Below are 26,921 nucleotides of genomic sequence, written 5' to 3'. Positions count from 1 at the left end.
ACCCTGCTTCTCTACAGACCTGGGATACTGTTAAGGAAAATTTTCATTGCCTGGCCCGGGCATTTGTCCAGTTGCCTTGTGTTTGTTGTTGGTTTATTACAGCCATGCATCCAGTTTCAGCTGCAAAGCTGAGTGTTCCTGGTGTTGGTCAGTGCAGTCTTTCTGGTTTTAATCTTTCCTGAGATTAACTAGAGCTAACAATAAACCTGGCAACATCACAGCCTCCTCACCAAGCAATGTACCTGCCTACCAGACAAATCCCTGGGAGTATCAAGAAGTCTGTGCGGGGACCAGTTGCTGATCCATTGCTGTCTTCTGTTATGCCTCTGTGGACTATGATTCTGTTCCCTTCCATTTTTTGCAGAATGCCACTCTTCTCTGAAATGCTGGGCTCTGACATACCCTGTCTCTTTTTTATTTTGGCAGTTTGGTGACATATGAACAATGCAGTGAGGTCTTGCAAACTATTTGAAGTTATGTTGCCAAGACTTGCCATCTCAAGGCTTATTCTTGGATCCTGGACAGCTTTTTTGGCTGTTTCACTGGCAGGGACAACCACAAAGCAGGTGTATCTATTGCCAGAGAATTTCTCAGTCTTTCCAAGTAAAACAGTGTAGTGCAACCCATTTCTAGTGGGTGGCTGACGTGCAACTCTTGGCTGGGAGCTGCTCTATCGCCTGCTGTTTTCTGACTCAATGTGGTGTCTGCTCCTTAAGGCTGCCTTTCAAGTCCTGTGATGACTTCAAGGACACAGAAACTGAACTTAAAAGGTTCTGCCTATCACTGTGCCCTCCTCATCAGCTCCTTTCCTTTAGTCCCACATCTGCTGACAAAACTGCACTTGTGTCACCCTTTCTTGAAATAAGCAATCATCTTCTGACTTTGGACAAACAGCATTAGCTCTAGAGGACAGATCTCTCATTTTCCCTCCTCAGCAATCTTCTGGTTTGGCTCTGAAGGCTGCTTAAATTGGTTTGAACCTGGTGTCAGCAGGCACAGTGCTATAGAAACCAGGCTTGAATTCAGTCCTGGAAATATTAACGAAACAAGCAGCGTTCACCTTTGCTGCTTCGGCCCTGATGTGTGCAGCTAGAACAACTCTCCTTGTCCAGCTGGAGCAGGTTTGAATCATTAGGTGGGCAGATGTTTTCAGGGGGGCACTAGAGTCAGTTGGTATCATTTTTCTCTAAGCTCCCATCCTTGGGTGGCTCTGCACTGCCTCGAGGCACTGGCTACCTATTTTGCTGATATTTTTCAGAATGGATTAGCTGCAAACCATGTTTTGTATAAGGTTTGATTTCTATAATTAGACATCTTGCAGTACCAGAAAAGCTAGTAATGATGGGGAGCATTCTTTGACAGAGGCTTTGTCTTAAAAGGAGTTTCTCTGCTCCATTGTAAGGAAGAGAACGGGTCACCAGCAAAACACAATGTGTTTTCAATTGAGTAAATGTGTTTGGAATTAGATTATTTTCTCAATAGGTCCTTAAATGTATACATTCCAGTTCAGGCCATTACCTGGCCTAGTATGTTTTTCTTACATTGTTATTTGGCTCTGATTCTTGCAGAGATTCTACATGTCACTTCAAGTCCAACAGCAGAGACAATGTGGCTCGAGGGCAAACTGTCCAGCACAGAGAACTGACACCTGGAGATGGGGGAAGGTGAGCCATAGTTTACTTGTGACTGACTCTGTGGTTGGGAATTGTGGGGTGTTGTGGCTATTCCACTTAGGGCTCAAACAAAACCACTTAATTTGCTGTGTTCTCAGGGGTATTTGCTCTGGGTCCTTGAATGAACTGCTTAGCAACACCTCGAGCAAATCATGTATTTATACCCACCAAGTTGGTATTGGCACAGAGCCTCTACACTGCTTTAGCACTTGGTTGCGTTGTGTTTGCTTGGCTCTTCAACTGTGGGCTTCTTTGGGCAAAACTTTTGTTCACTGCACTTTACTTGGTGGTGCTCTGACACACTGTAGTAACATACAAGCCTTCCTAGGCTCTCTGTCAGCCTCTACCCATCGTTTCCACAAGATGGGCTGCAACTTACAGACATTTCTTAAGGCGAATTTCTCCCTAATTCTTGGGGGATCTGGAGAAGCTGGTTTCTCTGCTTTTAGAGATATGCTGCTCCTGAGGCTCTTGAAGAGGGAGAAAGCAAGTCTCGCCCTGTAAGTTCCCTAGTTCAGCTCTCAGCAGGCTGTAAGCCGCTTGCCCACGGCTGACTTAAAAGGCAGCGCGTTGCAGCAGTTCAGCCACTGCACTGACATGGGGCTTGGCAGCACCCGAAGGGTATTTGCTGTTAAATTCCAGAGCAGCCACTCGCAGGAGCAGCTTGCAGAGGCAGTGCCGCAGCAGCGGCCGAGCCGTGCGCGGAGCGGCGGCAGACAGGAACCGGGCACGGTGCGGGGCAGCTCCGCGGAGCGGGTCCAGCTCCTCCGCAGCTCCGCGGGGCGCCAGGACAGCGCGGGAGCCCCGACCCCTGCGCGGCGGGGATTGCTGGCAGGGCGAGCCCCCGGTGCCGCCGCCCAGCCCCTCTCCGGGCCGGGGCGCTGCCCGCACCGCGCTCCCCGGGCCGGGGATGCGCAGCCACATCCCCGGCCCGGCCCCCGCTCTCCGCCGAGCCGCTCGCTGCGCCTTTAGCGACGGCGGCTGCGCCTTCAGCGGCGGGCGGGCGGCACCGGGCGGCGGCAGCGGCGTCTCCCGGCCGCGTCTGCGAGCGCCGCAGGCGAGGGGGCGGCGCGGGGCCTCCGCCGAGAGCCGATGGGGCGGCGGAGCGCGGGCAGCGGGCGCGCCCGGAGCGCCCCGCGGGCCAGCACCTGACGCGGCTCTGAACGGCTTGGCCGCGAGCGGGCAGCCCCGCAATGGCGAAAGCTCCGCGCCCAGGTGAGTGCCGAGCCCCGGCGGCGAGATGGGGCGGCCCCGAGGGCAGCCCCGGCGGCGGGATGGGGTGACGGTCCAGCGGTGGGATAGGGTGAGGCTCCGGGGCGCTCGCTGCGGGGCAGCCCCGGCTGCGCGTCCTCCGCCGCCGGCCCCGCGGGGCGTCCAACCCAAACTCGTAGGAACGAGCCGCGGGTACACCTGTCCCTCGGCGTTGCTCCCGAGCGCGGCCCGCGCTGCCCTCGGCGCCCGCATCGGCCGGTGCCGCGGGCGCGGGGCTGGCGGGGCAGTTGCTGCTCCGGGAGCGCTCCCCCAGCTCTGGCCTCGTGGGGCCGGTGCTCGGGAGGAGCAGAGAGGGGAGCAGCAGTTGCGGTCGGAGAACAATGAAGGTGCGCTGTTGGGTAGGACTTGCCGAAAGGCGAAGGGTGCGCCCTGCCCGCTCACGTGCTGGAACTCGCGCTGCCTCCGGAGCCTGAGCAATGCGGAGGTCCCTTGGCTGGGTCTGCCACCGGCGCTTGGGGATGCTCGGCAGCAGCGGTGGCCCGTGCCCGGGGCAGCCTGTACCAGGTGGCATAAGCTCTGTGTGCACGAATGGCCAGTGACAGCCAGCAGAACAGAGAGCCCACTTGCTGATGCAGAAGTGGTTTTCTTCTGGGTTGTGCACAGAGCCCATTGCTGTTGCAAGTGCAGGCCTAACTGCTGTGACTGAATGGTCAGTATGTGACACCAGTGTTTGGTGCCAGCTCTTGGCACAGCTTTACAGCAGCATGGCAATATTCAAGCTAAACCCAAAGTTCTTTCTTTTCCAACAGTATTTTGTTGGGGTTTTTTTTAATTATCCTCCCAAAATAGGCATGAATTGGTGGCAGCCCAGAGATGTAACACTTGGGAACATGAGAACATCAATTATTTCAGAAGATACAAATATAGGACTGAACTAAATGGTTGCTTTCCATCTTTGGAAGATGAAGAAGTACACAAATGGGGGGAAAGTCTCATAGTTTGTTTCTTCGGCATTAGTTTGCAGTCCTTTTAAGTTTGCTGGGAAAATAAGAGGACATTGCTTTGGCTTTCTGTGATACATGAGTAATGCAGCCTGCATATGTAGCTTGCATGTTCAAACCCAACTTTGCCTAAGGATTTTAAAGGATGGTACTTGTCTTGGATGTGATTCCACTGGCACCAGTAGACAAAATATCTCTTTTGATGCCAATTTTGTGGTGTTGCAACTGCTTCTTTTTGTAAAGCAAGACTAGACCATTCACTAAGGAGATCTGGCAGAACGTTGTTAGGAGTAAGAGAAATGTGCTGCTTTTATAAATGGAGCCTCTGCTGAGTTTATCAGTGTAAGCTGCAATATGCACAAAGATAGAAATATTGTGTCCATTTTCCTTGTATGTACCCTGCCTTGAAGCCTCTGCTCGTGCTGTAGCCTTACCTCAAATAGAAAGAAGGACATAGTGAAAATCTGCTGTGTGATCACTGTTGAATGACAGGTGTGCTTGTAAAGGGCTTTTAGACGTGATTCACACTTGAGATATTTGAGTAGCCAGATCTCATGTAGTGAACTCCAGATCTTAAGCACTTGGACTAGTCCCTGTGCAGAAATGCTTGGACATTTGCAAGATTGTAGGTTGTAAAACCACATAGAGGCAACTGGAGATCATACCTGATGTGTCCCTGTGGGAGTGGCGTGGTACCCACTCTTCATCTCCTACTTCATTTTTAATGGACAGCAGTGACTCAAAAATGCCAGATCCTTCTCAGAAAGCCAGAGTCTCTGCACTATGAAAGTAGAGTCTTTCAGATGTGATGCAGGGAGTCCACCTACAGTTGTTGCAGGAAGAGGTTAGGGAATATTCCTGCGTTCCCTGGGCTTGGGGAGTCAGTTTGGAGGAGGTGATGATACTGCTGAGAGGGAGGGTGAAGTTAATTTCTGCTGAGGGGAAGCTGGAATCTGAAGCATCAAGAAACAGCTCTGAGAGATATACCATGTTTACAGGAAAGCTGTACAGGATTTGGAGCTTGAACAGCCGTGTTAAACCTCTTCTCTCTTTCTCCACATCACTACTAATCCTGTAGAGTGCAAGACTGGAAATGTCACTGGTACCTTAAAATAGGGGCTTAAAAGCCTGCATGACTTAATTTTTTTATTTGTTTTCTTTACTCAATATGCAAATATATGCCTGTCCTTACCATCTGCTGCAGAATTGCCAGTGCAAGGATGTACAGAGTAGGTAACCAGGAACTTGCCACTGTGGAATTGCTTTGAGATGAAAGACATTGAGTGAGGAATGGGAGAGAGGAGTGAGTTGTGTTGGGCACTTTTAACCCCAGTGGTTTCTGGACTGTTCCATCAGTTAGCTTTTTCATTTCTTCAAAAGGGAACCTGCGATTTGTGTGGACTTTTTTCTGTGTCTAGCTATGTCTCTGTCAACTCTGCTTTTTGACCAGAGGGCTTGACATCTTGACTTGGCCTTACACTTTTTTCTTCCCTATCCCCCTTGGCGTTGTATGCTCTCTGAGTTCTGTGTGACCCTGCTATCAATGATGTCAAAGTGTGGTACATCTTTTTTGGTGGTCTGTGCACATGCAAAAGCTTACTCTGAGTGTGCATTACTTTTCACTCTGGAATTATTGGAGGAAGGATCAGCATCTTTCTCTGTCTTGCCTGAGCTCCTGAGTCTGAGGAGTGCCTCCAGCAGATAAATCCACATCCTTGTAACATGCATCTTCAGTTTTATGTTTGCCAAAGAAGAAATAAAACATATAACTAGAAAATACAGTAGGTGAATTTGGCCTCGGGTAAGTCTTAACTGTGTAGTCACTAGGTAACACTGAGTGGGTAGCTCAGTTAAATCACTTAATGGGTAGGCAGGAAGCATCTGAAACCATCAGAACAGAAAGAAGTCTTATTACACAACAGCAGTCAGTGGCAACAGCAAAGGTCATTCCTTCTACCCAGCATCTCTTTCCAAATGGAAAAATGACTTGGGCTTTTTAACTTTATTAGGAAAACTGTCCTTAAATTCAAAATAGTCACAGTTCTAAAACAAGTTTTGACAAGTGGAAATGTTTTAATCTGTGCAACAGAGTCTGTTTTTTTAATTACTTTTTAAAATTGAGGTAAATTCAGCCCTCAATACTTTGCTGTGTAAAAGACTGAGTTTCCAGGACCTGTGAGAGAACACTGTGTGCTGCTTCATCTCTAACTCGGTTGGTGTGGTGATAGTATTCAGGAGTGCTTTTTTATAGTTGTCTGTGTCTGGCATGTGCTTATGTCTAGGCTTGAATGGCAAATGTTTGTTACCAGGAAAAGGCTGGACCTGCTGCAAAGCTTGCAATCTGTGATAATGTGACAATAAAAGGAATTGTATTGAATTAGTTTTACAGTAAAGCTCCTTGCTGTGGTCACATCCAATGGAAACTGCTGCTTTTACCCCAGGCTGCTTGAATGCACCTTCCTGGCAGGTCAGGTGTGAGCCCACCTGAACTGGGATGGTCTTTGGGACCAGCCTGTCACACTGGTGATGCTGCAGCACACGAGGGGCTGGTATGATGGCATTTGGGTCAGTCTGCTTGCTTTCTGCCTGCCCTATAGCCTGACAAGGTAACCAGTGATCCGTGCATCGGTGAGGAGGAGAGGCACATCCTGGAGTGACTCGCACACTGACACTTCTGAGCTGAGTCTCCTGTGCTGCTACTCTGCCCTCACAAATACGCTTCAGGAATTCAATCATTGCTCTTTCATTCCCAAAGTGTTTGTGCTGGTCCTGCTGGTGAGGTTCTGCTGTAAACAGTGATGATTTGAGTCATGGTTTTCTTTTTCAGCTGCAGTTGGTGTTTTTAAAAGCTGTTTCAAGATGAGGAGAAGGCAGAACCAGAATTACTGAGTGACAGTGAGGAGCTCAATTCTCTTTTAGGATGCTTGGGCCTTACAGGATGAGTGTGTTTTGGACACCTGGCCTTTTAAAAGGATATAGGAAAGTGATTAAAGTTTGGAATCAGCAGTGTTAGCTATTCAATTGTTAGAGGAAGATCTTTGTTTTTCTAGAGTGCTTTTCAGAGTCTCTTAGGCCTTGTCTTACCTGTTTTTCTACTTCTTACCTGTTTTTCTATTTCCATTTCCTTAGTCCTGAGAATGTTTGCTACAGACTAGTAGAGTCACTTTACTTCCTCTTGTGTTTTTCTTATGTTTTTCCCTTTTAGAATCACCCTCATATCACTGCCAATTTGTCAAAAAAAAAAAGAGGCGCTTTTGGAAAGAATTTGGGTTTATATCCCCTGACCAGGAGAAGCTGGAGACAATTCTTCTCTTTCAACTGCTGTTGATTTCTTATGGAGCTATGATGAAATGAGCTCTGCTGGTGTTTGTGGGTGAAGGTGGAATTGGCATTTTTCATGACTGCTCTGCTCCTTTTGTGGAACAAATCAGTGATTGCACCATCATAGTGGATTGTTCCTTCTCTGGATGGACAGCATTAGAAGCTGCTGATATGTGAGTGGGAACTGTTTCTTCTGCCATTTGCTGGGACTATGTATAGTCCCTAAAGACCAGGGCTGAAATTTGCCTCGCATCTGAATTAGGATGACATGCACAGAGGTGCTGCCTGACTTGCCTTCTACCAGAAGTGAGAGTGTCACATAACAGAACATGGGACTATTTCTGTAGCAATTCTTAGTCAAGTAAGATCCTGGCTATTTTGCTGCTTATCACAAGAGGATGCAGCTGATCATATCTGTGACTCTCTCCCTTATGGAAGCTGTTGCTGTACAGGATATGGGTTTCAGCTGTGATCCTTACTTACACATCTTAAGAGTTAGGAAATCAATGTCTAACATGGGTAAATTGAGCATATTGTAAATATGAAAATCTTACATTAACTGATTCTTTTTCAACAACATTCAGAAGTTACTTTGTATAAGTTGCTCATTAAAAACCATGACAGCTACTGTGAGATTGGGCTATACTTCTATACTATGAAGTCTGGTGAATCACAGTGATCTAGCATATCCATGATGGATATACTATGGAAGAGTTCACATGTAGGATTATGGTTTTTTGTAGGTCCTGCAAGACTTGTCTGTGGGTAGATATGATAGCATCAGCCACAGAAAAAATTAAAACAAGTGCAGGGAAAACAAAGAAGATGCTTTCCACCATTGCATCTTCCTTATGCATCACAGCACCTCATCTCATGTCACCAGATCACTGATGTAGCAAAGTACCAGTGAAATTCCAGCTGTTCTTTGTTGAAGAAAAAAAAAAGCAAGACTTTTTTACAGAAGAAAATCACTGATTATAATCTTAATTGCAATTAATTACAGTTAGTGCTAGCCTAAGCAGAGCATTCAGCTTCTGTGCATGGTGCTGGGGGATGCTCTGCTCCTGTGCCCTCCCCAGCTGTTCAGTGGCTGTGTGTTCAGAGCCAGCCCCTGCCAGCTCCCTCTGTGACAGGTGACTGTCACAACCTGCAGCTCTGTGCAGAGTAAATGGCTTAGGTAGGAATCTTCACTTCTGCTTCTCCTGGAAGTGAAGTACCTGTGCATTTCTGTGGGCTCTCCTTCTGCCTCCTGGAAGTGTTACCTTTGTGTCCTGCTGTCAGTCTGTTGTGCTGCCCTGGCAGCCTGTGGGGAACTGCCATATGTGCTTCCAGTTCCACTGTTGTGACTCACAGGTTGGTCATGTGTAGGTTATTGGTCATTGGTGGTTTTCTGTTAAAACTATTTCCTCACGCTGTCCTCTTCTATCACCAGCAATTGTCATACTGAACAACTGAAAATAAATTAAAGTTGCTATCCTGGGTGCAAAAATTGCTGAAATCTGCCTACTAGGAATCAGCTGACTAATCTGATAAAGAGCAAGTTCACTGCCATAGAAGCATCAAGTGTCATTACCAAGGAGCTCGCCTGTGTTCTGAAGTAGGGCTGGTCTTTTCATTCTCTGAAGGAAAATAATAAAATAAAATATGCAGCAGTTGACACTGTAAATCAAATCAGTGAGTCCAGGCAATGTCAGTGTCTAATGCAATCAAGAAATGTTAATAGAGTCTTCTGAAGGTGGCTAATGCTAATCTGCTGGCACAGAAGGAAGCAGACTCTGTAGGACCAGTGTGTTAGGGCAGTGCAATGCAGTCCAGCCAGCAAATCCATGTAGACGTGGAGAGCTGCTGCAGTGACATCACGCAGATTTGTGCTGCTGACTGTGGATATGTTTAAGCTGCTTCTAAATCTATAAGCATTCCCAGTGCAATATAATAAAACTGATGCTTTCAAGGGCTTTTCTCATACCCAGAATTTATGCCTGGATATTTTCGACACTTTTCCCTGTCCTCCCTTTGCATTCTGCATCAAACTCCAAGGTCCCTGGAACCATGAGCTTTCTTTGGGGTGCCAATACTTTTACTGATTTCCAGCCAGGCTAGTGACAGCTCTTCACCAGGGAATTGCTGTTTGCTTTGAAGTACTTTTGAAGTCTTTACAATTTTAAGTTTCTATAACATTCTTTCCCCCTCTCTCTTCCTTCCCTCTCTTCCCTCCTTCCCATTTAACAGTACATGCAGTGGTCAGTAGTTGCCAGATACACTGGACACATTCCCAATACACACCATTCTCTTGTCACTCCTTTAATAACCAGGTTTGTTTTTATCCTATTAAGATGCTATTAACTGATTTTTATCTTTGCTGGCTTCTTGGCCAGCTAAAATCTGCTTCCTCTTACCACTCTTCACTTATGTTTTTGATTAATTCAGCTATAGGAGTAATTGAAGAACAAAAAGCTGTGACCTAGTGGCATGTTTTCCACAGAATAATATAGAAGGTGCATCCTCTGCTTGAGTTGCTATTTTACTAAGAGGGAAGGAGAATGCTTTTGTGGCCAGGGGCTCTAGTTATTAGATTAAGTTGTGATGTCATCATTTGCAGAAATGAATAAAATCAAGGATGCTGTTCTGGTGGGTAAAAAATGTCCTTTCTACAATAGTGTTGTCAGGGCTATAGTGGATTTGATGCCTGGTTCCCCACTGGTTGTGGGGAGACTTTGTTGTTAATAGAATGAATATATTTCATTACTGCTTTCTAGTGTTGGGTTGCTGTAGATGTAAGGGGAACTGATACAGTTAGGCAAGTCTGGTTTATTAATTACAAATTACTTTGAGTACGATAATCCATTGGGACCATCTAAGCTGTCATGACTTTATCTGTTACTGTACCTATTCTAATGTGGTTTTGCCTTCCTGTCTTCAAATGGAGACTTCAATTGAAAGCCCCAGGCTCCAGCACAGCAAAGCTCTCTGATGAAAACAGCTCAGTGAGTGAGAATTGAGTAGTTTGTCTGCAAATCTGTGAGCTAAATAGGATGGCACTTCTTTTAGGAGTGAAATTGAATTTAAATGGGAACTACTGCCATGTCCTGGGGAAATGCTGCTTCCTGCCTTAGGAACAGTATGCAGTTTGAGTGTTGGAATGGAACAGCCAGATGAATTCAAAAGGGGAGAATTTATCTTTTGAGGTCACTGCATTAGCTGAAAGCAATACAGGCTTGTCTTTAAGAGGAACTTGTTTGAGTCACTTTTGTTAGGTGGAAGTATTTCTGTGCCATCCTGAGAGCTCTGGCTGGCTGTGTTGAGGTTGGAGTATACATGATGACCAAAATGATCCTCCTGAGCCACCTACACGAACTGGTCACTAATGTGTTGGGTGGCTGTTCTTTTCCTGGAGCAGAGGTGAGTGTTCCCGTGGGATAATGTGGCTCTCTGTGTTCCCAGCTGGCCCGTGCCGGTTCAGTGGCGCCCAGAGGCACATGCAGAGCGTCCTCAGGGACTCCGTGGAGAGCTCCGACGATGAATTCTTCGATGCGCGAGGTCAGTGCACATTTTTCTCCTCCCCTCCGCGGTTTTTCCCCCCCGGTTTTGCAACAAGCTGAGCTCCTTTGGAGGTGAACCAACAGCATTGTCCTCATCAGGCAAAAAACCCATCAGATCTTCTCTCCAGGATTTATGAATGGGGCTGAATTTACAGGAGTTGGGTGAGGTGCTTGTGAGGATGAGTGAGCTGCCCTGAACTGCAGTGGGTGTCAGAAGCAGCAGGACTCCACCAGACAGTCTTTATGGAGTCTCTTGGGCCCAGCTCCTTCCCAGGTCAACCAGTGTATGATGTTACAATTGGAGTGTGCTTGTTCACAGTTCCTGATGAAGGCCATGAGTGTCTGTGTTACTGATGGCCAACTTTTAAGACCAGTGGCTTTTCCACTGTCAAAACTTTCACTGGAGGCACTGAGACCTCTGCTTGTCCAAGGAGCAATAAGCTGAGTGCTTGTGGATTTAGTCAGAGAATATTCTGAGTTGACAGAGACCACAGGGCTCACCAACTCTGAAGTGAATGGCTCATACAGGGATCTAACCCATACTCTGACCACCTGAGGTACCTGCAGCACTCCTGACATCCCCTGTGAGACCCTGGATCTGGACACACTCTGGAACATGTGAAGTTTTGCTCTGAAGTGGAAGAAGAGTTAGTAGATTGTGTGTATGTACAACCTGCCACCTCCAGTGGGAAACTGGGAATCTGGGTTTGGTTCTGTTTGCAGAAACAAGATCTGATGCTTTTCTGACATGTTTAATTTGCTTTTTTCTGATGAGAATAACCAACAAGAGAGAATGAATTCTGCTACTACTGAGAAATCCAACTGTAGGATCTTTTACAGTGTAGGCTGTTGAGGTTAGACTGAGTTGTCTTTACTGGTAAGTCAGGACAAAGGGTTATGGAATGAACTTGCTGAATTTCCTTTGGCTTTTGTAGCAAATTGCATTCATTAAATATGTCTTTGACTAGTCTGATCTAGTGAGGGATGTCCCTGCCCATGAAAGGATGATCTAGAAAAGACTCTTAAAACCCAAACAATTTTATGGTTCTGTGAAAATGAGAGGGATTCCCCTCCCCCAAAGGTTTGTTGACACTTCTTTTCCAGTTTAAAGTAAACACAGTCCAAAGTGGGAAAACTTAACTGTCCTATGGGAAACTTAGCTTGGGTTTGCAAGTGCTTTTTATTTTGTTGCTTCATTAATACCACATTCAGCAGACATTCTGCTGATGTCTAAGTGCAAAAACATTTGCATGGCTAAGATTGTAATTCAGTTTCTCACTCTGATGGTATTTATGGTACAGAGAGAAAATCCCCTCCATTCCCAGCGTTTTGTTCCTCTTGAATAAGGCCTATTTCTGAGCAAATTAGTTTTATTTTATAGGACCACATTGGCTTCTGTCTCATTTCTCTGTGCTGATTTGGTGTCTAGAGATGCATGGTGGATTTGCAAATGGCAGTTAATGTTTTTAAGGCAGTATTTAGCACTGAAGGTCTGCTGTCTTGAAGTGAACTTAATTTTTCAGTATATTTTAATTTCCTTTGTGGGTGGAATTGTTACAAGAATGGTTGATGACCAATTCCTATGTTTTCATGCTGACAGAAGCCTGAGTCAAAATTCAGCATTAAGGAGTTATGGCAGGAGCTTTTTACTTAATTTAAAAATGCAGAGGGTAGGAGGTAGGCAGTGAAAGTGAAACAGCTTTGTGGGGGGATCAGCTTTGTGCTCTGAGTGGTTTGGAAGCTGTGCATCAACTTCACTGATAAGTAACTGATTTATTTCTGTGAAGCTGAATTTGTAATACTGTTTTCCTGAACAGGCTGTTTTTGCAAGGACATAATTAATATTAATCAGATTATTACTGTGTCTTATTCACAGTACAGGTTTGGATCCAGGATGCTTTGACTTGAGTTTATCTGCCAGTTGCTCTGACAGTGACAGTGACTTATCTGATGGTGAACCACTTATTTTCCAATTTCCTTGCTGTAAACTGCCTGCTATAGCTATAAAACATATGACAAATTTAAGCTTGAAATACAAGCTGCTCACATGACAGTTAGACTATTTTTTATCACCACCCTCTCCAGTTGGCAACAGCCTCCATTATACAAGGGAAGAAAACTTTTCAAAATAAACCTAAATTTGAAAACTTGGCATCAAATTTTGGCCTTTCCTAAAACGCTTCAACTGTCCATTGAAACTGGGCAGGTCTCCATGGGGATACTGGAATAATGTTTTTTAAGAAAGTCAGATATCTGTGTTTGGTTGATCAGATACAGCAAGATGAAGCTATTTTGATGTGGTCTATTCAGAAATCTGGGGAAATGGTTTACTGGATCCTGCTGCCTCTAGAATCTTTGAAATGAATTGTGGACTTCACATCCTTTCAGAAACATGTTTGTGTCCTCTTGGTTTACCAGAGAAATGAGTGTATCTGGCTCTACAGGTATGGTACAGCCACTGTGCAGAAGGGGATGCAGTTGTTCTTTTTGACTGAATTGGAAAGGTTGTCCTGTGGTAGTTCCTCCATTTGTTGCCTGTGTTAATACTGCATGTATTCACTTCAGAGCCCTTTTGCAGTCTGAGACATGAGATATGCCTCAAATACTGTTTTTTTTCTCTTCCCTGTTTCTATATAATACTTACAGTAACTGTTCTGTTGGTATAGAGTCCTGTGTCTGAGAATCAAGAAGCAATCCATAGAAAAGTAAAGAAATAAGTGAACTAAAAAGGGAAAATAAATTAAAGGTGTTTTTCAAGAATTTGTGGAGAGGCTGAGAAACAAAAGCCTGACTACATATTATCTAATGTCACAATGCCAGCTCATGACCAGCCTGAAATCAGCTCAGATCTGCTCTTCTGAGCTCGGATTTAGCAACCCATCTCTATTTTAAGAGATCCTTGAGAGCTCTGAGCTCTCTGTGTGTGCATGCATAAGTCTGTGTTTCATATTTCAGAATACATTGCTGAACACTGATTATTTCCTCCTTGTCCTGAACCAAACAGCTGTCTTATCTGAAACAGACTTTTAGCACAGGGATGTTCCAGCTGTCTGCACAGAGAGGGGAAAGAAATATGGATGGTATATAAGCTCATTTGTCCCTTGTAATCTTTATTGTCAGTGGGTGGGCACACAGACACTGCAGCTGGTACTCAGATGATCCTTCATTATTATGGGAATGTAAATTTTCATAGATACAAAGGTGATGTGGATGTGTAACTGAGATTTTGGGGCACAGGCTGTGTGTGGCATATGTGTGTAGATACATATTTTATTTGCTTTTTTAGCCATAAGAATGGTGGTTATGTGTCTTGTGTTTTGAAGGCAAACCAAAAACCTCCAGGTATTGTGTGATTTCTCATGAAAATTCATGCTCTTGAAATACATCTTTGTCTGTGGAAGTCTCTTTGCACTGAGAGAACCAGTCCCATGACACTGGACTCTCTATAGGAGGCAGGTAGTGAGTAAAAACCAGATGGGCTGTGGGGAGATGTGGCCAATTTTAGGGCACTGATTTTTTGAGTCATATACAACTATTAATTTTATTTCTAGGTTTTCATTTTTCTATGAGAAATCTCTTCTGACAGGTGACTGGAAACCAGAGTGGTATTTAAGAGGAAGCTGTCAGTGATGGTTATTATTAAAGTAGCTGGGAGGTGATTTCAGGCTTTTTGTGGCCTCCTGCAGAAGAAGCAAAGTTAACAGCTGATATCATGTTTCTGATAAGATGCAAATGGTGGTATTGCAGGGGATATGTCACCACTTTCTGACCTGTTTTAAATTCAAATGAACTTTGATTTCAGCAGTTATTCTGGATTTAAGCTAGTCCAGCAGATGAGAAGCTGACCTATCAGAAACATGGTTTTTTCAGAATTTCTTTATCTGTACATTAGGTTTAGAATGTGAAAGCTTTTTTCCTTTTCCTTCTTAAGTGTGTAACTTGCAGATGTTGTAATCAAAAGTTTGCTGACAGCTTTCCTAAAGGTTCAAGACATGGCATGGAATCCAGCTGTCTTGTTTTCCCCAACTGAGTTTGATTAGTCTGCATAAAAACTTTTGTCCTTAGTTTCACTGTCTTACATTGAGCCTTATGCCACTGCCTTCTCTATTACTGTGGTCATGTAAAGCTGAAGCCAATAAATAAATGGTGTATATATCAATCCAGTCTTGTGTGTACTTTCTCAAGATTCTTATTCATGAAAGAGGCTATAGTAGCTCTCTGCTAATTAAGAGATGTTCTTAATTTGCTGCACCTTCCTCTCCTGAAAATAGATCTCATTTATTTAATTGTAAAATGCTCTGCTGAGCAACCTGAATATTGTTTGGAAATGCTGCCAGTGAGCTGAAGTGGAAGTTTGGGAGATCTAAACACGTTTGGGCTCTAAGGCAGCTGTGTGATGTAAAATCCTATTGTACTGACCAAAAAGCCTCTCAACGTGTGAGGATGCTGACCCTCATTCTCTGAATTTTAAGGAGAGGTTGCATTGCAAGTAGCTTGTGAATGTCTTAATATAAAGATATCTTTCCCTGCCTCAGTTTCTAGTGGATGTTATTCCCCCTCTCCCCTGGGTTAAACATCAGTGGAAGGCATTTCTGTAAGTATGTTGTGTTCCATGTGATGCATTTGCTGTTCATAAGTGGTTTACCTTTGGAAGAGAGAGACCCAAGTGCTTGATGGTGCTGGTGGTTCATCTGTGGCTCTTCCCTCTGGTCTTTGTACTGTGTTATATTGCTGGACTCCACTCCTAGTCTTGAATTACCTTCTCTACTTAAAGGACTTCAAGAGACAAATACAGGTATTAAAATTTCCAGATACTTCTGTGCAAACTTTATGCAACAGTCTTATAAACCCTCCTGTTCAGGAATGTTTTTTAGCTGTTGCATAAAGCAGTTCCATCCTGTGTTACAGACACTCAGCTGTGCAATCTCAGCCCAGTGCCACGGCTTTGGTCAGATGGCACATCTCATGCTGGGATTGAGTTGTTCATAGCAGGCATTGTCATGTCATGACAATATCAGTTTCATTATTTTGATGCTTCCAGAATTTATTTAAAATGCTTTTATCAGTGCAAAGTGCCTTTAAGTTTTTCCAGGGTGTCATTACTTCTCCAGTGTGTAGTATATTTTCTTTTTTTATTTAGTGCAGATGGTCATACTAATGTATAGGCAGTAAGTTATCATTGCACCAGATTCACACAATGCCTCAGAAATGTGAGGAAATTCTTGGAGTTCATGCATGGTAATTTTGGGGGCAAAACCCCCCAATCAAATTAAAAACAAAGTCAACATTTGATATGCTTAAGTAACATAAATTTTAAGTAGGTGGTTTGAAGGGGATTTTTTTAATTTGTTTTTTCAGAGTACCCAGGCTCTGAAAATCAGGAATACTGGAAGTTACATACATTGATAATCCCCAAATTGGAAAGATTTGGAAAAAAGGAAGACAAAATCTTAATTTTTGAAAAGCATCCCATGCTCCCTTCAAGCCCTTTTTCTCTTCATGCCTGAGAATATTCTATTTCTGTCAAACTTATGGAACTTCCCTCCTCAAACTCTGCTCACTCTGCTCTTTCCTGGAACAGGATGGAGCAGGAGTTGCTCTGGGCCAGCTGAGATGGCTCTCCCTCTGTCAGGAGCTGTTCTAGTTAGTTCTAGTTAGTCTGTACTAGCTAGTTCTGGTTAGCTGCCTGCCTACTGCAGTGGCAAACTCCAGCAAGAACACTTTGTACATGATTGTATTTTGGAAAGGAGAAGAAAATCCCAAATATTTTACCCCAGTCTACTGCCTCTATTATCTTAATTTTTCTTTTTTGAGATAAACTACTTTAAAATCAGAATGTCTGTGCAGTAATATTTCCATTTCTAATGCTGTCCACTGTTTACAGATAATACTTTACATATTATATCTTAAATATATTTAGGAGAAATGTCATAGTACTCATAGTTTTTGAGCATAGAGTGCTGTGTGTAAAATATATTGTTATTGTGTAGTACAGCTTTCCTTAAATACTTCAGCTTTTAATGTCAGAAGCAGTCTATGTAGTCTAAAATGCTTGTAATGACAGTAGCTATCATTTTAATAATAGTTACTTGAAATAAAGAGTGACTGCTGTGTATAGATGGTGAACAATATCTGTTACTGGGTTGTTAATCCTCTAATTACAGACTTTTAGTGAGAGATAATAATATGTGATAAACTGCTTGTGTAGGTAAAAATTAAATGTGCATTGTAGACATCTGAGCATGAAGAGAATGAGAGATGGTGCTCTGTTCCCACTGAGAATAGGAGACTTGAATTGTTTAAGCTGTATTTAAATCTTAAGCTTTAGTGAGTGAAAGAGTTGGAAAGATAAAAGAAAAATAGCCTGTGCTGATTTTCTTCCACTGTGCCTTTGTGCTTTTCAGTGATCTCCTACCATGTGCTTAAAACTGCTGTCTTGAGGATTTCAGCAATGTTCCCAAATTCCACATGAAGCTGGAATTGTAACTTTGAGCAGCAGATCATACTTCACATTTTGTCTAAAAAGACAACTAAAATGATGGGGTTTCACATGTTTTAGATGATGTAGTTTCTGGAATGCAAAAAATGTGATTAGGTTCTGTCTTTGGGAGTGTGATCACTTACTGTGTTTGATGGAATATTCTTTTGAATCAGCAAGATCCATTATTCAATAATGCTTTGAAGTCAGTTTGATGTATTGATATATCATAGACTAATTAGAGCAGAAACTGCAATTGGAATTTGCTGAACACAGTCCGTGTTGAGTTTGACACCAGTATAGTTAGCTTGCAAAAAGGCTCATCCAATCAAGTTTTGTTTAGATAGATTTCCATTTCTCCATGTGGTCACCACAGAGGTATCAGTGCCTTTCCCTCCATGGCCCACCTTGAGGAAGCTGCAGGCTGTGATGAGGTCTCCTCTCAGTTCTCCAAACTGAACAAACCAAGTGACCTCAACCATTCCTTGTAAACTCTGCCCTCGAGGCATTTCACCATCTTGGTTGTCCTCCTTTGGATGCTCTCTAATAGCTTTATGTCTTTCTTGTGTTATGGTGCCCAGACCTGCACACAGGACTTGGGGTGAGGCCCCCCCAGTGCAGAGCAGAGCGGGACAATCCCCCCCCTTGACCAGATGGAGATGCTGTGCCTGATGCCCCCCAGGACACACTTGGCCCTTTTGGTTGCCAGGACCCACTGATGACTCACATTCCATTTGCCATCACCCAGACCCCCAGATCTCTTTCCAGAGACTCCCATCTCTTTCCTCTTCAGCCTCTTATCCCTAGTTTGTGTGTGTCACCAGGATTGCCCCATCCCAAGGGCACAGTCCAGCACTTGCTCATGTTAAATTTCATGGTGCTGGTGATTCCCAGCTCTGTCTGTAAGGCTTTGCTATCCTCATGACAGTCCATATCTCCTCCTAATTTAGTATCATCTCTGCTTTCTCCCAAACAGCCTTTCAGAAATAAAAGTGTTTAAATGTCAGGAAAATAAATGTGCTCAGAAGCACAGATACTGGTAAAAGAGGCAGAAGGCATTTCTATACTCAGAAGCTGTCTCTTTGGTAGAGGAAAGCATATGTGTGGGCTAAAGTAGTTGGCATTATCAGCAGACTAAACACAGCACCAGATAAACCACAGGAGTTTGTCTGTGCTGTAGTGAAGAGAACCTGTCCAAGTGAGATACTGTGGCTTTCACCTCCTAAAAATGAGGTAGTTTGAAACCCTTTTTATGTCTCCAGCATAACATTTTCTGCAGTGGTTCTTACCTGTATTTCCCACACATTCTCTGCTTGTCATACAGAGAATATTCATCAATGTTTAATATTCTTGCAGGTGCACAGTGCAGCTGGAGTTTAGTACTACGGAGTTTCTTCCTGGGAGAATCTGGAAGCTATCCCAGACTCTCCATCTACCCATGTATAATTTGTACTTCATAGACAGTGTGAAGTAGGAGGCAGAGGGCACAGCAGTGGGCACAATTAACACATAACATTAGTGAGCTGCTTTTGCATTCTGAAAAACAGCTGGGGTCAAATCTCAGTTCCTCAAACAAAGAAATTTCTGGCTGACAGCCTTGCAAACAGAGAATCAGGCACCTGTGTTTGAGATGGAGCAGCTATACATGTTTTGACTGTTGATTCATCTGTCCTGGCCAGCTACTTAATGTAGTGAAATCCATACAGAAAGGGAGAAGTAATATTTTACTGTTTTATTTTGCCCAGCTTTCCTTTGTATCTTCCCTTCTATGTCACATGCCATAAATTGGACAGGAATTTCACAGTGTCAATATGTTGCTAACTAGTGATAGTTGATGCAGAAAACTGTCCTTTCATTTGACTGCAACTGTTTGATCACAGAAGGTGAAAATTACAGCTGAATACATCATCACAAAAATGTGACAATATGAAATTCCACTGTTTGGCATTTTTTTCTCAGATTTGGAAACTGCTCCAAGAAGCTGCACATTCCCATTTGGCCATTTTATCCGACTGCCACAACAGACAGGCAAACACCCCCCATACCATCTTCCCATGCCCCTGCCCCACAACTTTTAAGCAGAAAAAAAGAACTCTTCCAAAACCCGGCCCTGAAGGCACAGTTTTCTCAGGTGCTTTCAGTTCTTTGTGCTGCTCTAAGTGCCTTCTGCTCACACCTGCCAGGGTTAAATGCCACCAGCTGTGCTGCTGCTGCTGCTTGGGCTTCAGTGCCAGCACTGCCCTTGGCTTGGGGGGCCAAGTTGCTTCTTGTTACTTCCAGTTGGTAGGTGGGAACAGCAGGAAGGACTAAGCACAAAACATCACTGAAAATTCCCATCATTCTCAGATGAATTTTGAAACCACTTGTTTAGGGCAGAGGGAAGAGACCAAACCCACTCCTTTCAGGTTAGCAGGAGGGGAGGGTTACAGCATCACCAAATAAAAAGGGTTTTACCCTTTCTGATGAACTTATATTCCTATCAGCTGAGGACCAGGACAGCATGCATTAAGCTGGTAGATCCAGAACATCCAGAATTTCTTCCTTTTCTGGGAATTGCAGGTGGTATTTCAGCAGAAAAGATGAAACAAAAATTCAAGATTAAATAAATTAAATTTACAGTCATAATCATTGATATTTGGTAGAGAACAGCTGAAATTCTTGAGATGAAAAGTGAATGTGTTTTATTAGGGTTAATATTTCTGGGGCTTTTAGCTGCACTAGATTTTTGTGCTTTTTAGATAACAACTTATTTTATTAATTAAGAAGCTAAGTGCTTCAGTCCACGATTGTGGTTTTAAAGAAAAAAATAAAAATATAAACCATCACAAAGCTTCAAGTTAAACCACTTGAAGCATTATTACTGTCTTGTTAATTTGATTGTGAAAGTTTCAGCATAAATGGAAAAGAGTTCAAGGCAAGTGGGAAGTAAGGAGAGGAACAGTAACTGCAAGAAGATAAATTGAGCCCTATGTGTCCCTTTGTCTTCCCATAAAGAAACTGTAGCATGAAATTATTTTCAGTAAGGATAAACTATCTGGTGCTTTTACTTGCCAAAGGAGGCAAACGGCAAGGGAAGACTCCAGTGCTGTGAAGTGAAATTGCATATGAAAATGTGGGTTGTTTGTGGAGGTCAGGACTGTCAGTGAAACTGGAGCACCTTGGAGTCTGTCTTGGTTTGCATTAGGAAAATAGTTTGAGCCTCATCCAGCACAGCAGAGAGAGGCTTGTCTGATCCTTGTGCCTTTCTGCAGCAGCCAACAACTCCTTTTGACTCCTGACACCTTTCTCTGCCTCTTTAAATAACTGAGTATAGAGATGTGATAGTCTGTTTTGTGCTAGGAAAAATAAAGCAGAGACTATTTTTGTCTGCAGTCTGGTAAGGAGGTTTTTTCCCTTTCATTGATGATAGTTACTTTAGGATGAAAGCCATAATGAAATTCAGAGTGAATTGTTTCCTCTCTTTCCCTTCCATCTGTGTACATTTGAGTGAATTTACCTTCGTTTTCAGTGACTGCTCAAGGTAAGAGAAAAAATTCAGTCTTTTCCATGGTTTTGCAGCACACAGTATATGAAACATATAGGTTTGCTGTAGAGCATGTGAGTGGGCAAGAAACTTTCCTGGAGAGTCCTGCATATGCTACCCTGTCTTCTATTCACATTAGGGGCTATGCTGAGTGTTTATTTCTTTCTCAATTACTAGTTCTCACCTTGTCTTTTTTGTCCTGTTTATTCTATTCTTATTTTTCCTCCTGCAGAAGAAATGGTGGAAGGAAAAAGTGCCATTCTCATAGGCATGAGCCAGTGGAACTCAAATGACCTTGTTGAGCAGATAGAAACAATTGGGAAGCTGGAAGAGAATCAAGGTAATGCTTACCTTCTTGCATTATGTATTTATTTAAAGTTAATAAGTGAATCTGACTACTGAAGGAATTAGTTGTCAGATATTGCATAAATACTCTACAGAAATGTCATTTTACAGCATTCCATAGTTCAAAGATTTACATAGACATGTAAGTAGCATTTCAATGCTGAGAAATGAGTTGCAATGATCTCTTTCAGGAGGAAACTTTGGCAGGCCAGGTAATACAAACTTATTGGCTTCAGTGGGAAGTCAGTGTTGGACTCAGCACAACAACTATGAGATAGAACACAAGATTAAACTTACTTTTTCCATGTGTCCTTGTATTCAACATATGAGAGACTTGTTGCTGTCACTTGGTTATTTTGCTCCTTAAAGTCAGCAGTTTGTTACTGGCATTTCTGTGGGTACACACACCTTGGGGTGTACTTGGAGCTGGTTTTATGTAAATATTTATGGAACTGCATGCCACTGAAATGAATGGGAAATGGGCACTGATACAGCAGTAAGAATCTGGGACCTGGGACAAACACCTAAGCAGTTGTAATTGTTACTTTGGCTCCTAAATTGTTTGATGTTATACCTGTTGTAAATTATGGCATTTTCTCTGCTACAGAGTAGGAAGAAAAAATAAGACAGTATTGCATCAATTATGAGGGTTTTTTCTAAATAACTTGCCATAAACCATCTATCTTTGAATTCTTGCAGATATTTCTCTACTTCTTCCAGGGCTGGCAAAGATTTAGAGTACTTTTTTTTTCTCATTATTAGCATCCTTTGCATGAAGATGATTTTGTTTGGTTGGTTTTTTTCTCAGTGCCCTTTGTGTTGGACACTAAGGAAAGAGTTTTAAGAGACTACTTTTAAGGGTTTCTGCTGTTCAGAAACAAGGGTGATGGAAGGATGATTGTTTGCATTATGCAGTTCAATAGCTGCAGGAAAGCAAATTTGAGACACAGGGTATGGGAGATCTGTGCAGAAACAAGTGAAACAGGCCTTGAGTTACACTCCATCCTTCTTCCTACAGAGGGTTTCTCTTTTCATTTAAGCTAATTCTCTGTGGTGTTTTGCAAAAGAAATAATTTTTATCTGTTCTTGGTTTCATTTCTGTTCACACACACCTGTCAAAAGCTTTGGAACCAGTTTATGTGACCCAAAGCAGCTGGTGACGTGACCTGTGTGAAGATGTGTCTGCATCCTCATGTGCTTTTGGGTCACAGTTCACTGTGCTGAGTTGAACTGTTCTTAATAAACACATCAGGCAAGGACTGAAGCTGTTGAGAACTGGGCTAGCACAAGTCTGAGCCAATGTTACATGTACTGTGTCTTGTTAAGCCAGAATGTGATGTCGCTGTTTCAGCCATGCAAAACAAAGTGGAGTTCTGGCTCTAATGCACACTCAGAGTCTTCCCTGCTGCACCCCTGCTAAATCCATCAGATTTCTGAATATGCATTCATGCATTTCCTTCTTTCCTCTGCCACCTTCCACTCACAGATTTAGTCCTGATGATTACTCCATTCTGGTTTATTCCCTTCCCCATACACGTGCTCATCTGTGTGTTCATGGAATTATCTGCCAAATGCTGGTGGGTTGTATCAGGCTGTTGTTAGTGCAGATAATTGTACTGTGCTTTTGTTACAGCCTAACAAGGCTGAATAGTGTTACTGATTAGCAATTTTAGAAAATTCAGCTGTTAAGGTAATTTTTTTCAGGAAAGATGGAATTTTTTCTCTTGTTTTCCTTCCTTGTGTAATTTGTATATTTGCATAATTTCCCTGTAGAATAACATGATATGTACATATATATATATACACTTATTTCTCACTTGATCCTTTCCTGTGGATAAAATAATTCAGCCCAATTCTATGTGGGTCTTGTTTTGGAGAATTTTGTAATTCTAATGTTTAAGAAAAAAGTTAAATTTGGTGATTAGATCAAGGGAATACAGAGAAAATATTTTAGATATGTCAACTTGGCTGTTAATTAGCATTTTCTACTTAAATGGGAATGGTTAATTTTTTACATTGCATGGTTTAGACTTTTTGTTAAAAACTACTTGTCAGTTGTAATATGGATACTAAACCACAGTATCTGAAATGATGAGCTGTGTTGAGTTGGATCTATTAAACTCCTTCAGGAAACCAGTTTTTCTGTGCAAGTCTGGTGTCTTTAATGAGCTCTTCATCTGGTCTCGTTTTTCACTGGCTCACTGATTCAGTCTCCTCTGCTGCACCTGACATGCAACTCAGAGATTCTCCAATATTTTTATAGTGGTCGAAACACTCAGTGTGACAAAAGAATCTCGACACCCTTGTGACTGTTATAGTGAATTTTACCTTCTGCTGGTGTTTCTTCTCCTCTCTCTCCTCTGGGGATTACCTTGCCTAATTTTGTCCACAGTGCATGTTCTGTGTAAACAAACTACTCTCTTCCTCCCCCCAGCAGCATGTGATCTACCCCTCCTTGTCATGCCCTCCTGGACTCATATAATTAATTACAGAGTGTTTTTACATAACTGACTGTAGTGTTTATGCTGCTATTAAATTTATTGCAACAGCATCTGCTGCTGCCTGTTAATGTGAAGAATGGCAAACGGAAAATTTGGCTTAGTGGATAGTGGAAGGGAAGGATGAAAGACTACAATAGTCATCAGCATTCCAAAACACATCAGATGGCTCATACAGAGAACAGATTTTACTTCTAGCAGCAGGTTTTAGGGAGAAGCAGTGGATTGGATTTCTGCAGATCATCACTGCTAGCAGTTTATATTAGGGTGGGTTACCAGTGGTGTGCAATTGCCATCATTTGATTTTCTTATGCTGTATATTCTAGAATACAGCTCAGCACATGTATGCAGAATGGAGGAAAACTAAACTAGCTGCTAAGATATTTTTTAGCTGAGAGCTGAGTCCTGCTTCAGAGAGCACTGCTTTCCTTGCAGTCCCTCTCTTTTCCTCTTTCAGCCTGTATCAAGATCCGGTCCACATGCCAAAATCAGCATGTGCTCTTGCATCAGTCTCCTTGGGACTAGAGTTTCCCTGGCTGCCATTCCCATCCAGAGGGTCATACCATCTGTAGGTATATTGTCTCCTTTCCTCTCCCTCTGTTTTCCCAAGTTTCACATAACTGTGTTCACACCAGTGTTACATTTGCTAAGGCATTTAAAAAAAACAAACAGATTTTTCTATTCAGAAGTTAATTTTCACAGTGTTCTTGCTGGGGTGAAGGCCACATTCTGAAGTGGAGTGTGAACATTGTTTGTTCCAGTGGTATGGTTGTGTTGTTACATGAATTCAGATGGTTGGAACACAGAAAGTTGTGGCCATAAAGCTTGTTGGCACTCTTGTAGCCAGCGCTGCAAGATTGGATGTGTGAAGGAAGAAAGAAAGGAGAAATCCCCCTGATACCTCCCTGGTGCTGAGGCATAACTGTGTTCTGCTGTGCTGATCTCTGACACTGATCCCATCATCAGTGTAATCACAGGGGAGGGCAAAACAAGCGACAGGAATTGTACAAAGTGCACTCTGAATTCCCATGGATGTGAAATGGCTACAGGTCTGCAAATCTACATGTATGTGTCATGGCAATGTATCAGCATGACACCAAAGGTGGCTTTGGGAACCTTATTTTTACCTGCAGTTGCTTTCTCTGGTGAATAAATAAGTTTATTTCTGCTGGTGTTACTAGTCCTTTGTGGGAAAGTAAGGTGGCTGCTGTTCTGGTTTCAACACTGCCCAAAAAACTCCTTGCTGATTTTTTTAAGTAGTATATAAGTAGAATAATTGCAGATCATCTTTTTTTTTTTTTTAGGATCTGTTAAATTTACTGTGTGATGTAAAATGAGGAACAGGCACAGAAACACGTACCAAAAGGCTTAAATCTACATGTTAAAACCTTATATTCAAAGTTGAAATTTGTTAGTAAAGCATTTAGAAAGAACTGTCTGTTTCTTAAACTTTCCAAATAAAAGTGAATTTTAGTTCTGTAGTGGAAGTGTCTTTACTGTCTATTAAGAGCTGTTTTTTTGAGAAGGAGAGTTTCTGTCTGCACAGCCATTCGAAGCTGCCATGGGAAGGAGTTTTCTTTGTGAAACCCATTGTTTTCCATGTTGTAATTTGTGGAATTGTGTATACAAGCACTTCAGAGAGCTCTTGGCATGTTTTTTGCTTTTAGCTGTCACATTCCTGTGAGCTTCACACATTCTTCCCAAGGCACTGACTGGTGGCTGCTTTGCCTCAGCAATGACTCCCTGTGAGTTGTTGCAGTTAATAATTTTTCCCTAATAAGCTGAAGGCAGGTCACAGTTGTAACCCAAGCTCTTTGTCAGAACAACAGTCTGTGAATTGTCCTGGTGAGGAACAGAAAATGTATGAGAAATTTGGGAAGTAGCTAATTCAAATAATTTTCATTCTTCAGAAGTGAAGTGTAGCAGCGTACTGTGAGTAGTGCTTGCACAAAGAATGGACTAAAGCAAATTTCTTTGCTGAATATTAAAAGCCTGTCATTTTTTCTTTTCTTTTTACTCCTTTAGAAACCAAATTGTCCATTGTGATTGCTGGGGCATCTGGACTGCTGTATGAGGACTTTACCTATAGAAAGGGCTTTATTCCCATATCCTTGTGCCTCTGTATATTAGGTTTTTGTATTTAGATCTGTGAAAATCCTTTTGTACTTGCAGCTTTCTTTGGACCAGTGGACTGTGGCAGGAAATGGAAGGATGGAACATTCTTTTAAAAGCTGCTAATTAAATATTTGGAATAGGAATCTTTTGTATTGCGAAGTAAGTTATGCCAGTTCTTATTTAGAGATTCAGTAGCTAATCCTGCAGGTTGTTAAATAGATTCTTAGCTACAGTTGTGATTTCTATGATACCTTTCTTGAGATAAAGGGTGAACTCCAGCTTCCAGACTAACCATTTTGATGAACAGATTACAGCAGCTGTCAAGTGTGTCTTATACTGAGCCATTCCCAGTGAAACCAGTGGGGGTTTTGGAAATCACCACAGTGGTCAATTGCAACATATTTACTACAACACAGCAAAAAAAGTAAAGAGCTTGATGTTCATGTAAAGCAATTTTAATTGACATTATGGTTTCTTCCTTTTGCAGGTGAAGAGTCTGCATTTTGCTCATCTGGCTTTCTGCAGGAAAAACAACGTGAGTTGTTCTCATTTTTCTTTGTACTGAGGTTATTCAATGACTAGAGATAGTAATGGAGTAGAATTGTTAACCAAGTGGTCTGTTGTCTTGAGAATAGAAATGCATGTGGGGGGACCAGGATTCTTTGAAGTTCTATTTTAAATTTATTTATTTTGAATGTAGATAATGAGAATGTACCAAGACAGTGCCTGTGCCATTATTTAGGGCATTAGTGCCTTGCAGTGTTGGCTGGCAGGGGTAGAGCACTGGAGGTGAAGCTGCTGTGTATGTGATGGCTCACACAGGACAGTCACAGCATGGCTTGGAGTGCAGGAGCCTCCGGTGCCGTGTGCTCTGGATTCCCCTCTCCTGTCTCTGCTTAAGGAGGTGCAAGAAGTGTTGCTGTTAAAATTTCTGAGTGCTACAGGAATGAGAAGTAGTGCCAAGCCTGGCATTGCTGGGGTTCCTTTGCTGCTGGTGCCTGACTTCAAGGAGTCTATTTACGTGTGGCTCTGCTGTTCATCTTGCTGTGCTTTGGCATTGCTTCCTAAAGAGTAGGAATCGGCTTACAGAAATGTGTGGTGGTAATGAGGGTGTTTTCTTTCATCACAGTTCTCTCTGGGAACAATTGCCTATTGCCTTCCTGGAGTTCACAGTGAAATGTGTTCTTTTTTCCTGCAGCTGTGTTCATAAGCACAT

At 42.8% G+C, this 26,921-nt stretch overlaps 1 protein-coding gene across 1 annotated transcript in view; it reads left to right on the top strand.

Moving 5' to 3' along the window:
- Positions 1–2,617: 2,617 nt before the first annotated feature.
- PITPNM3 (PITPNM family member 3) overlaps positions 2,618–26,921 on the top strand; it is a 56,144-nt gene continuing 31,840 nt past the window's right edge. Inside the window, exons 1-4 of the mRNA XM_071574783.1 lie at positions 2,618–2,888; positions 10,649–10,744; positions 20,980–21,087; positions 26,193–26,240. Of these exons, the coding sequence (XP_071430884.1) occupies positions 2,867–2,888; positions 10,649–10,744; positions 20,980–21,087; positions 26,193–26,240 (274 nt within the window). The 5' untranslated portion in view covers positions 2,618–2,866. The remainder of the gene's footprint in view (positions 2,889–10,648; positions 10,745–20,979; positions 21,088–26,192; positions 26,241–26,921) is intronic.

Source organism: Pithys albifrons, chromosome 21, assembly GCF_047495875.1.
Source record: "Pithys albifrons albifrons isolate INPA30051 chromosome 21, PitAlb_v1, whole genome shotgun sequence".
Classification (NCBI taxonomy): domain Eukaryota; kingdom Metazoa; phylum Chordata; class Aves; order Passeriformes; family Thamnophilidae; genus Pithys; species Pithys albifrons.
Note: the sequence above shows the minus strand (reverse complement) of the source record. Positions and strands in the feature narration are given on the sequence as shown.